Raw genomic sequence first — 13335 nt, 5'->3', positions numbered from 1 at the left:
TGCTGCATATTAACAACTTTTTTTTCCCATAGTTCACTTTCAGTCGACTTGGGTGATGCACAAAAGTCTAATAATGGCAGGAAAAACACTGGTTTTTCTGTCCGTGTGTGCGTGTATTTCTTTTCTCTCGGTAGGCGTAAAAAGGGTTTGTCGCCAAGTTTTAACACCGGACAAGGGGAGATATGTCTGCCGGGCGGAGAGCTGTACTCTGAGTGCACTCCTCTAGTTGAAATTGCATTAAATCTATCTAACCGAAGGTCATCACGTTGAACTGTTTGGTGATGTGAAAAAGTATAATATATCAAAACTAACTTACAGCTTCAGACCTAATTTTGTGAGAAATTTCAGGTATCGGATTCTTGTTATTATTAATCATTAATTTAAAAAAAAATTATCACACAATGACAACATCCGCATTACATCCCAATACAATACTATTATTGAAAGAAAATAAACACTAATATCCAATTGCTGCCTGGCTTTAGAGAATAGTAGTTTCCGGTATGTTTCAGAAGTTTCATCTTGCTATAACCAGCAGCCCAGCTCAGGGCTTTTTAATCAAACCCCAGTGCTGCATGAACAGACGGTAACAGGCTGTATTTATTAATACAAATAGCGTGGTGGTGTTTGCAGCAAGTGATACTGTTTTTCTATGCATTCTGAGGGGGAAAACAAAACATTTCAGAAGACTTCAAAGTCATTAACAGATTTGTGGGGGAGGGGATTTTAGTTTCTTTTTCGAATGGTAGCTTTGAGAGAATTTTATAAAATAGCCCTCAGGTCTTCAGCATACAAAACACAGCATGTCATACTATGACAGTGTTAATGTTTAATTTTGTAATTCTCTTTTCACAGTTTTGGTGATCATTTATTGTGTCATCTTTTAGAGGGTATGCTTTGAATAAACTTGCATAAAGTATTCAACTATAGTCATTTGTAATGAATACAGATATCTGTTTTATAATATAAAAATTAGAGGAGCTCCTGGAGTTGTATCTATATAATGAAATCGTTTTTTAATTCCTTTGATAATGACTGAGAAGAGAGAAGAGATGAGAAGCTTTACTGATTCGAAGGAAGGAAAGTTATCAATTCAAATTAGGTCATACATAAAAATACTGACAGAAATGATACATTCTTACATAAGATTACTTGCCCCAGGACCACATTATCTCAACATTACGTTGTGAAAACTGCTTCAGGACAATTCAACACAACTGTCTGATCTTTCTGGGACATTTTGAGGGTCTGTCAGGAAAAAGCCAGTTTTTCCTGCCAAATGACGTCAGCTGCACCGACAAAGCTGATGTCTTTGGTGTATTAGTGTAATATTTTGCAAAATACCTTTGAATACATAGTTCAGCAACCTCACGTTTTTCTTTATACTCTAACTAATATGCAGATCATCTGTTGGGTTGGGGGCAGGTAGCTCTACAAACATGCAACATTTAGCTGAAGTTACACTTTATTAGGGATATAAAATATTTCTAGAGTTCTGCCTGCTAGATGTAGAAATTAGCAGCTAAAACGAAGTCACAACTATAAACATGTAAACTTAGAGTAGCTAAAAAAGTACTATCACGATTTCTTGAAGTTAGATGGATAATACTGACGGTAGCCAATGCCGTTTATGACCACTAATGGTGCTAATAGAGCACAGTAAGATAAGCAGATACTTTGGTCGGGCGTCCCTACAGACACAATTGGCCGTGTCTGTGGGTGGGAAACGGGATGTGGGTGTGTGTCCTGGTCGCTGCACTAGCGCCTCCTCTGGTCGGTCGGGGCACCTGTTCGGGGGGGAGGGGGAACTGGGGGGGGGGGTAGCGTGATCCTCCCACACGCTATGACCCCCTGGCGAAACTCCTCACTGTCAGGAGAAAAGAAGCGGCTGGCGACTCCACATATATCAGAGCAGGCATGTGGTAGTCTACAGCCCTCCCCGGATCAGCAGAGGGGCTGGAGCAGCGACCAGAATGGCTCGGAAGAGGGGGGTAATTGGCCAGATACGATTGGGGGAAGAAAAAAAAAAGGGGGGGGATCCAAAAAAAAAAGCTAAGTGGGTCCCCCATATAGTTTGTGTGCATGTTCTACCTGCACACACGTGCACCACGAACACAGAGGTGACATATTACCAGACTTCCGCAGACATGGAACACAGTGAAGAAGAAGAAAAAGAAGAAAACAACATGGTGATTTGTTTGTTTGGATTCATTGATCAGGGCAGAGATTAAAGCACAGTTTTATCTAATCACAGCAGAACTAATTTATAGTGATCACATCCGACCAGGCCAATATGATCAATATAAATCATTTATAAATCACTGGTAAAGTAAAGGTTTGTTTTGTTTTTGGTTTTTTTTTAAAATCTAATTGAGATGTGTACACTTAGTAAATATAATGTAATAATACAGACGACTTCTGTATTTTACTGGATTTAATTGTCTGAAACAATCTTTCGGTGTTCTAGTAATAGTAACAATATCTCATTTGTCAGCGCTAATTTCAGTCACGAAGCAATTTTAACTATATAGCAATTACAGAAAATAGTACTGTGTGCAAATAGTGCTGAGATTCAATAGAGAGAGTTTAGTGCATTGCTGTAGATACTGTTTGCGTTTGTTGTTTGGATTTGTTGAAGCACTAATGTCATGTCAACAGGTCCTCTATTTGCAAAATAAATTAGCTTTGTCCATTTTAAAATAGATATGCATCCAATAAATTATTTCAAAGCTGTTATCCTTGTACTGTGATGCCATAGCCAAAGTGTAATAAGAGAAAGGGGCTAATTAAAGACTAATTGTATTGATGGTTTTGGCCGGTGGCAGTCATCATGAAACTGGGTCATTTCATTATGTTCCAAAAGAATGACTAGCTCAAAAATACTGAAACTATTTTAAAATATATAAATATTTACAATCCTGCAGTTTTACTATCATATAGTGTAGTCAGAGACTTGCTTTTTGGCAAAACAATCCTCTAAAATCTTAAATGTGCACCTGCACTAACCTCATAAATTCTGTGAGCCATGGATTCAGACTTTTATGAAATATTGCAGACATCGTAAATTATGAGGTATTGCAAGTTATGATTTTCCCAGGTGAGAAGTATTGTCCACACTTAAATAAATGTGAAGGTAATAGAGGATGTCACTGTGCATATTTCTGGTGTGTCACAAAAGTAGTTAAACTGTTTAGTTAACTGATTATTCAACAATTGTCTGCTCATGGTAATAGTAAGTAGAGCAATGCTGTACACTTCTGAAACGTTCAGCATTGTATCTTAATATGATTATGATCGGCATAACAATACTAACAATATTCTAAGTTACAAGGTCATGACTGGAGATAACTATATATAATAGAGTGTCTCTTTTGAAATGGAAATTTTTTTTAAAAAGTGTTGGATTCTATTGGGACTAGCCACTAATCAATCAATCTCTCTCTCTCTCTCTAGCTACACTGGGAACCTTGGACTTCAGTTTGCTTTATGACCAAGAAAACAATGCACTGCACTGCACCATCAACAAAGCCAAGGTAAGCAGCCATGATAATGTGATGGCAAAGCTCTCAGTATGAGGATGAGGGAAGCTCATGTCTTACAGCTTATATCTGAACCCTGCAAATCCTAATTGCTTACATGAATAACTACATAAAATTTCATTTAACTAATTCATGGGTACGTGTCAATTTCTGACACATGGTTACTATAATAATTTTCGTCACACAACCTGGAAATATAATTGTCAGTTTCAAATTAAATGTCAGATAAAATTTAAATGGACTATCTTTCCTTTTTTGAAGGGGCAGTATTTGCATTTGTTAAAGTGAACTGACTTCAAACCTGGTGGCCATCATTTTTTTTTCTTTTTTCTAGAGACACAATTCCAATTTTGACAATAACTGGTAAATCAGAAGAAAGAAATATTTTTTGTAGATTATGTAGTTGAACAGGTATCCAATTTTATCAAACTACAATTGTGCTCTGCCAGGATGGTCTCTGCCGTTTCTATTTTTAACATCTATTGGTAAATAAGGTTACAATTTTGGAAACTGACAATCCAGTGGGAATTATGTTCTCAGGGAATTTCATTTAAAAATGTCTATAATTTCTTATCCATTGCTTAAAAACATTTACAAAAAGACATGTAACCAACCGAAAAGCACTTTTGCCAAGTTTTTTTTTTCCATTTACCAGAGCACACCAGTCTGTTTCAGGGAGATATTTCTGGAATAACTTACGGTATTGTGTTCGCATTTTAATGTTAGTTGGCAGCTTCTGAACAACTGTAGTGTATCAACAGTGCTGGAGCATCCCTTTAAGCACATGTAAGTATTAGCACCAATAGTTGCAACAAATGATGCTTACTATTCAGGAAGCAGGAACACTTATTTGTCATTTCATTTCATGCACTTGCGTACATGAAATGAAACAAAATGCCATTTCCCCCAGCCCACAGCAGTACAACACAAAGACAACAACACATCCAAAAACACACATACCCAAACTAACACACACAAAAAAAAATCACTGTCCAAGGGAACGAACGCCAGCCAGGATGACTGCCGGAACCGCCAGTCTGCATGACTTAGCAGTTAGCTTAGCCTGCCCCGCTTCTGTATCCTGTCAGACCGCCATCAGCGTTTCCTCCTCGGGTGCAGCTCCAGGCAGGGGCCATGGTCTCCGGGGGCCCACCAGACGAAGCAGAGCAAGCTCTCCCAGCCAATCAAGCGCCAGCTCCCCCAGCCAGACATCCTCGACACATCTCCCCGCAATCCTCACGACAATATCAAAAACACCAGTCAACACCAGATGAGGCCGCTGCCAGACCGCCCTCGATGTTATCGGAACTGCTGGTGTGCATGGGCTAGCAGTTAGCTTAGCCTGGCCCGCTCTCTCAGCCGATCAGCACCAGCTCTCCCAGCCATCAAATGAAGACAAAACTTAACACAGACATGGACAAAGACACTGCATGGACGGTACTGGGTGAGGCTGCCGCAAATGTTAATTCGCACCACCATCTTCTGACACCGGCACTGGGTGAGGCCGCTGCAAATGCGAATTCGCATAGCCATCTTCCCACACCAGTATTTATCAATCAAAAAAAAAGTTATGAGAAATATAGCAGTAAGTAATGAATGCACACATATATTAAAGCTCAATGTAATAACTTCTTTGTAATGAAATATTAATATCAAATTGCTATTAATGTTGTAATCAGGCTCTTCAAGATACAACACATTCAGAGAGACCTCATTACAACTGCAACTGCAGTGTAAGACGGCAGGTGGGAGTTCTGACCAGGGTGCCGCTATTGTGGCAAGTTATCACATGGATTTTTAAATTCTATTGAGATAAATTAACCTTCATTGATATATTCCCATAATTAGTAGCCACAGGCATGGGCGCAAGTCCATGAATACTGGGATGGCATCCAGTACTTTATTTGTGCCCCCGTCCATAGGGTTAGTGGTTGTGTCAGGAAGGGCATCCGATGTAAAAATTTGCCAAATCAGTATGCAGATTGACAAGACCATACCAGATCGGTAGAGGATCCATACCGGATCAGTCAAGCCGGGTTAACAATGACCACCATTGGTGCTGTGCCCTCTCAGGGTACCGATGGAAACTCTAAAATCTGCTGTGGCGACCCCCGAGAAACAGAGAATAAGCCGAAACAAGAAGCAAGAAGAAGACATTCTCATATTTGTCTGAGTGTACACACTGGAATGCACTCATTGGTGTGGGATTATATGAAGAATAACAGAAGTCATACTTAACTATGAAACCTTTGCCCCACCAGCTGTATGGAAGAAGTTTAGTAACCCGTGACTGAGTTATTACTGGAACACTGTCAGAAAGTGATAATATCATTGTAATGACAGAACCTAAACCAGAGGAAAGTCTTAGTTAGGAACCAATTGCTGTACTGTAATATACAGGCTGTGCCCAGCCAGCCTCAGGAGGGTCCATCCAGGTTTAAAGTTGACACTCTTGGACTTGTTCCTCCACGGCTAATGTCACTTCATTTAGCTGTACAATCGTTCAAGGCTCCTTGTTCTGCTTATTGAATCAAGGCATAGAAAAACATAGCTCATGATAGCTCACGTGACTGTAATTAGTTAATCTGGGCTCTTGTAAATTGGCACTAATTGATTTAAAAGGGAATGTGTGTACGATCGAAGAGAGACAGGAATAGCTCAGAGCTCGATGAGAAACAGCAGGCCCTCCTCTCCATAGTGGCCATATTTATCAGTCAGAGGAGACAAGCTGTTGGGAATCATGGTGCCTTGAACACAGATTCAAACAGACTGTACAGGTCAAACTCAAAAAACAGTTTGGTTGGTTTTGCTCTCGCACCAACTAGCTTAAATAGCCCTTAGTGAGATTTGAATAAATTCTACAGATTTACTGAGTCCTGACACTGAAACCTCACACATAAACTGCTTTGGTATCACTAGAGAAAGAGTTTCTACTCTACTAAGATGCATGATCTTCCAAATCATTCCTTATTATGCATGACAAAACACGTGCCCAACACGATGCTGCTTTAAACAAACTTCCACAAGTATGGCCTCGCATCTTCTCCGAAACTGTGCCTCTCTCCCCAGCATCCATTTACTTAGTGTTGTTTTTTCTCAATAATTAATATTTTTATTGTTCTTTTTCTGGTTCTTCATCACTTTTGCACAGTGCATTTTGGACCTGAAATGAAAGAAAATAAATATATCACTCTGTTTTTAGGTCACAGTCTTATTCCCAATTGCATAGAGATCACACAGAAGAAAAAAAAAAGTTCATCCCACATTTTTAACTGACAACGTCATTTGTTTTGTTTTGATTCAATTTACATTTATTTATCACGTTTTAATTTGATGGAGTACACAGCTGGTGAGGTTTACAGTTTATATAGTCAAAGGTTAACATCTTTTTACAGAATGCACAAATTAATGTCTTTGGGTCTCTTGGTTGATTTGCAAGATCAGTTTACTTTTTGTTATGTTTTTCAAAACAAAAATCTCATGCCATTCAACATGGCATATTTGAGAGATGATCGGGTTTGTATGAAGGTTGCTTTTGATAAAATTTTCTTACCTGGATTATTGAGCACGCATAAAAGACGTTGCTTTCTACAGATTGTACAAAACTTGAAGTAATATGAAGGCCCAGTCTTAAGAGACTCCATGTGATTCATACTGTACTTACAAATGTGTTTACCCATGCATGCGGGCTAACATTTAAGGCAGAAACAAATACATCTGACAGGCTTTATCTGCATCTGATATGTCTGGCAGCCAGACTTTTAGACTTGTAATGCAATAACTGCCAATCCTCTAGCAGAGCAAACCTCTCAAGGGAAAGGTAAAAAAAGGGATGCAAGAAGTCAGAAATAAACACCCATTACTGATTCTTTACCTTTAAATATTCATATAAAAAAACTTATGTCCATATCTCAATATATATTTTGCTATGGGACCAATTCTGAGTGTAAGCTAAACACATTATAAGCATTAGCCAAATTATAAAGTATTAGCATGTTAGCATGAAAAGGAAAAAACGGGTTAGGTTTACAAAAGTATTAGTTTTGAAAGTTGAATGTTAAATCTCACAGATTATACATTTTTGTTTGCAATTGTTTCTTTACTTCGGACATTAAAAGATATTTTCTGGTAGATGCTGTATACAGTGTGTGCAACCGTAGAGAATTTTAACATAAGCTTTTAAAACCCCCAAAAAGGGTATGAGTGATAGAGCTATTTTGACTGAAGATATTTTCAGAAAATTGTGGTTTATCTTCATCATCACATTGAGTCAGTCAATTGTCAACAGATAATCCAAATTCAGTGTAGCTACAATTTCTCTCGCATTATTTATACTAACAAATTTTTCATCAATTCGTTTCAACTGAATTGAAATATGTAAAGTATTTCAGCAAGAACCCATATGTCATAATCTTATGTTACTCTAAGATGGGGTCACATAAGCTTACCACAGGCTGATATGAGAAATAAATGCAAAGGCCACTTTTTTTTTATTTACTTTTTTCAGCCAACTATTACATCTTTGAAGGTATCCACATGATCCCCCAAGACCTCTGTAGTCCTGCCGTTGGAGTAAAATGTTTAGCTGAGACAAAACAAAAGTTTAGACCATATATTTCGATGGCCTCTGTTGCTGATTTTGAGTTTGAGGATGGCTCAGTCAGCTGCTCTTCTTCACTGTACATTACAGTAACAACAGCGCAGCAGAGCAAACTTGGAACTTCACCGCATGTTACCGTAATGTACAGCAAAAAGGTGCAGCAGATGGAGCCATCTTTGAACGCAAAATCAACAGTGCAGGCTGTCGAAATATGTGATTTAAGCATTTGTTTCACCCCAGATTAACATTTTACCCCACCAGCAGGACTACAGGGATCTTGAGGATAATTAGCATACCGTCAAAGACGCAATAGCTGATTGAAAACAGGTGAAAAAGTGGCCTTTTGATTTATTCCTCATATCTGCCTCTGGTAAACTTATGTGACCCCCATCTCAGTTACGTAGAGATGGGGTCAAGTGTGGCACTATGAAAACAACAGACAGTGGGTTCATATTTTACCTTCATGTAATTTTCTGCCCTGACCTTTATTTTCATCCTGAATGTCATCAGTGTTTTTAGTTTGCATGGGCAGAGCTGACACAAATTAGAATTTTATTTTCCTCTGTGCACTTTTTTTTCCTGTTTATTCATTTGTGTGCATAAACTTTTATTTCAAATGATCAATGTTATTTTTCTCTTTTTCTTCCTCAACTTTACTCTCTTGCATGCTTTCATCTTCTCTGTGTGTTGCCACTTTATGTTTGCTGGAATCAGCTCCCTATTCCCAGATACAAGAAGGTAAGCCACTAAGATGAAACCAAAACCCGCCAAATTACATCCAAAAGCACTTAGCTTTAAACATTCAAATCATCATCTTAAAAAGTCATGTCATTGCTCTGAAAGTCATCCAATTTACTATTCCACTTGTAACTACTTAAACAGGTCATACAGAACAGGGTTAAAAAATGTATGATGTTATAAATCTATTCAGCTCAACAATCAATTCCCATACTTGAAAATGATATTGCCTTAACTGTCTGATGACTTACTCAGCCTCAAGTAAAATGTCTGTTATAACAACGTATTTAAATATAAATGTGTTTTAGTCCCTGGGAATTTTTTTCACCTTGGATAATTGTATGAGATTCCACTTTAAAAGAATGATGTTCCAGTTAGCCTGCAGTGCAATGTTTACTTTCCCAATTGTATATCAAACAATCTGTTTGCTGCACGGTTATTTTTTAATCCTGGAAAATTCTCTTCAATTTACAGAAAGCATTTTCTAATATCGTTGTCATAAGCATGCAAGCGTTACTGTTCTCTCACTGACATTAACAAATCATGCTACACTGCAAAAAAAAAAACCCACAACTCCAGACTGTGTTAACAGCGACACCACTGGCCTAAAAAAACTGGGTTGTCCCGATGTGACCAGTGACATTCACACCATAGCGACACTCCTCAGATAATATGGCACCAGGAATAAACAGGTGGCCACTCCCAAGAGATTCATGAGCAGGTTTCAGCTTTGACATACATCAGTGATGATGAGTCAGATGGGTTCTTCATCACTGTTGCCTGCATCAGTTCACCGTTCACTCCATGCTCATGGCAAGTAGGTTTGGCCTGAACATCGCCATTGAATGCCAGTGCAGTGTTAACCTCCTCATAAATATAGCAGTGGGTCACCTCCCCCTGGACGATATGTCCCACCCCACCTCATCCATTCCATTATCTACTACTGCTAGTGATTGCTGCATGTCTGGGCTGCATGTTGCCAAGCCAGTCAGATAGAGCAATGTGACTATGGAATGAATAAAGCAAGGCCAATAGAGCATGAGATGGTAACTAAGGAAAATAAAATACATACTGAAAAGCTGCCTGCCGTAATCCTGCTGCCCAATGACTGCTGGGATAGGCTCCAGCAATCCTGCGACCCTGAGTTGGATAAGCGGTTTGGATAGTGGATGGATGGAAACCTTCAACAGAAAGATAAATATGAAATACGTATTTGGAATGTTTAAACTCTATTTCAAGCGTTCTTGCAAATTAGAGCAGCATTATAAAAGTAATTGGATTTTTTTTGGTGGGGGGTACCTTTTCTCCCAATTGTACTTGGCCAATTACCCCACTCTTCCGAGCCATCCTGGTCACTTGAGCCACCTCCTCTACTGATCCGGGGAGGGCTGCAGACTACCACACGCTTCCTCCGATACATGTGGAGCCGCCAGTCGCTTCTTTTCACCCGACAGTGAGGAGTTTCACCAGGGGGACGTAGCACATGGGAGGATCACGCTATTCCCCCCAGTTCCCCCTCCCCCCCGAACAGGTGTCCCGACCGACCAGAGGAGGCGCTAGTGCAGTGGCCAGGACACATACCCACATCCGGTTTCCCACCCGCAGACACGGCCAATTATGTCTGTAGGGACGTCTGACCAAGCCGGAGGTAACGCGGGGATTCAAACCAGCGATCCCCATGTTGGTGGGCAACAGAATAGACCACTACGCTACCCGGATGCCAGTACTTAGATTTTAAGATCAGATGGGTTGTGGGAATCCTTCATGAAATGGTAACTAGTTTCATTTGCCTCAGTGACCTCTTGATGTAACTAGAAATAAAGATTTTTTGAAGTCACTGTAATATTATCTAAATAAAATGCAGTATTTCGGCGAGTCTTCACCGCATTGTATCATATTACAGTTATTGGCCAATTATACATATCATTAGTTTATTCCCTAAACTGTACCACCCACGTCTGTCTGACGGCACTCAGCCACCCACAAACAGAAGTCAATGACCTTCCTCAATTTCTGGAAATGATCCTGACATTGCAGTTTCTAAGCCAAAGAGAACTTGTTCTGCACAGTGCTGACAAAATATTGTTAGGAATGAGTAAAAGCGAGATGTGAGGTGTGTGGATCCACTGATGTATGTTATCCATTTACCATTTGACAACAGTCATTTTAGCCCTCAGTAATTATGATCAAGTGGCTATTCACAGGATGCTCGTGCAATCAGCTCTGTGATGCAGCTATCACTTCATTCCAGTACAGCCCCTACGAAACGCATCTCTACTTGAATTAAGGCAACAAAAAAAATAGGGGTTGGGAAGAAAGAGTACAAACCCTTCCAGTCAGCTATCATCCAAAAAGCCATCTCAATAATCTAGCTGAGAGGTAAACAAAGGCAAAAGGTATGACTAAAGCTAGAGGGATGAACATTTGTCTTGTCTCTGATATCCAGGACGCATGTCACTTTTCTGTCATTTGTCAGGCCAAGAGTGCCTTAGACACACACGGTACCTGTTAAACTGAATACTGGTATCTAGAATGATAAGGTTATCATGATGCCAAGTAAGAATTATGCATGTTTAACTGATCAAAATGGTAATTCATCTTATATTAATTTCTCAGCCCTACCTAGTAAATGCCCTACTTACTAGTCTGTATAATGTGCAAAAGGGCCACCTACAAACCAAAGACTGCCCTAATTCAAGTAAAAGACTATCCTCTTTGAGATAAGTCTTACATGCTGCATCATTTTAAACAAAGTGCTGTTTGAAGTGTTGAAAAATGTCAGAGAGATCCTTTTCTGACAGCTTTTTAAAAGCAGTTTCACACCTTTTAAAGGAAATACAACTTATTCTAGAAATCCAAAACGTGTATATGGGTGACCTTACAATTATTTGCCCCTAAGATCCAGTTTCTATAACTAGTCCTTTAAGGATAGATAGATAGATAGATATCTATGGAATGACAATATAGCTTTAAAAAATATAATTATATCCCCTATCTATTCTATCTATTCAGTCTTTTGTTTACTGTACCTACTACTGTGTGAACACAGGTCTGGTTTTGCTTTATTTTTATTTAATGAAATGGGACATTTTCAATGTGAATGCATTCAATGCCATACCAAGGTGGAAAAAAATAGTAGTAGTTAGTGTTGCGCAAGAGAGAGAAAGAGAGAGAGAGAGAGAGAGAGAGAGAGCGAGAGAGGGAGCATTTTTTTTCCCAGAAACCATCAATGGTGTTGATAAAAGTGCTCAACAAATGAGGAGCGGAATATTAAGACACTAGAAGAACCCCACTACAATGTAGCGGTTTGGTTATCCACCCGTCTAAATCTCCCTCCTCTTCATCCTGCCAGCTAACCGCCTTCCCCCTGCCCCTAAACCCCCCCCCCCACTCCAACTCCCTCCCCACAAATGCTCAGAATCATCTGAAATGCCGAGAAAAGTGGTTTTTAGCCATTTTTAGAAAATGCATATTTTGCATAATTATGCATAATTATCATAATTATATTTTTTAATTTTCTGCTATTTTTCTGGTCCTCTCTGGAACAATACCTACCACCTCCCAAAAAATTAGGATCATAAGTGCATTTTTGCAAAAATGCATATATTTTGCATAATGCCAAAACATTTCTAAGTCCCAGAAACTTTTTTTTTATATAGGTGAAAAAAATCAAAGATGCTCAGAATCACCTGAAATGCCAAGAAAAATGGTTTTTAGCCATTTTTAGAAAAATGCATATTTTGCATATTTATGCATAATTTTAATTTTCTGGGATTTTTCCCTTACTCTCTGAGACAATACCTACCACCTCCAAAAAGAATTAGGATCATAAGTGCTTTAGCTTTCGGTCCCGCTATCTACACTAACACCACACACACACACACATAACGAAAATATATGAGTAGATAATCTTTATATATATAGTATGTGTATATATATATATCTCCTGGTGGTATCAGTAGATGGCTTTAATGGACTCTCTCTGTTAGCGCCTGTGTGGGTGTTTTATAAAATCCCCTCTAACTCTCGTCTTCTCGTATGGGTGTTTTGTTGGACTGACCTTCACATACGTTCCCTCGGTGAGTGTAATTGAGTTGCTCTTTAGAAGAACGTCAAACCTCCTGTCGACTTTCTTTTTAACAAGTACAGTCAGCCCTCCTGATTCATTTGATATGACTCAAGCTGTGAAACTCCAGGATCGCTGACTAAATGAAGCAGTCATAAAGGAGATTTTTGAAGCTTTTTTAAATCATCCTTATATTCAAATCAAGTAAAAATGGTCAAGATAACTGACTGAGCAAGCAAAACCTGCTGTGTGTGAAAAAGGAGATTTATAATTCATGTTAAGGGTGGGAGGTGTTTAATTTGGTGCATGTGATGATGACGATTAATTATTTCATTTTACTTCATTTTGTAAATAAGTATTATTTTACTATAATTTTCTTTTGTTTTGTGCCA

At 38.9% G+C, this 13335-nt stretch overlaps 1 protein-coding gene across 1 annotated transcript in view; it reads left to right on the top strand.

Moving 5' to 3' along the window:
* The window catches only part of doc2b (double C2-like domains, beta), a 131143-nt gene that overhangs the window by 44128 nt on the left and 73680 nt on the right, over positions 1–13335 (top strand). The window contains exon 2 of the mRNA XM_056285263.1: positions 3454–3533. Within this exon, the coding sequence (XP_056141238.1) occupies positions 3454–3533 (80 nt within the window). The remainder of the gene's footprint in view (positions 1–3453; positions 3534–13335) is intronic.

The sequence above is a fragment of the Lampris incognitus genome, chromosome 8 (genome assembly GCF_029633865.1).
Source record: "Lampris incognitus isolate fLamInc1 chromosome 8, fLamInc1.hap2, whole genome shotgun sequence".
Classification (NCBI taxonomy): Eukaryota; Metazoa; Chordata; class Actinopteri; order Lampriformes; family Lampridae; genus Lampris; species Lampris incognitus.
The sequence above is the reverse complement of the archived record's forward strand: the minus strand, read 5'-3'. Positions and strand labels throughout refer to the sequence as shown.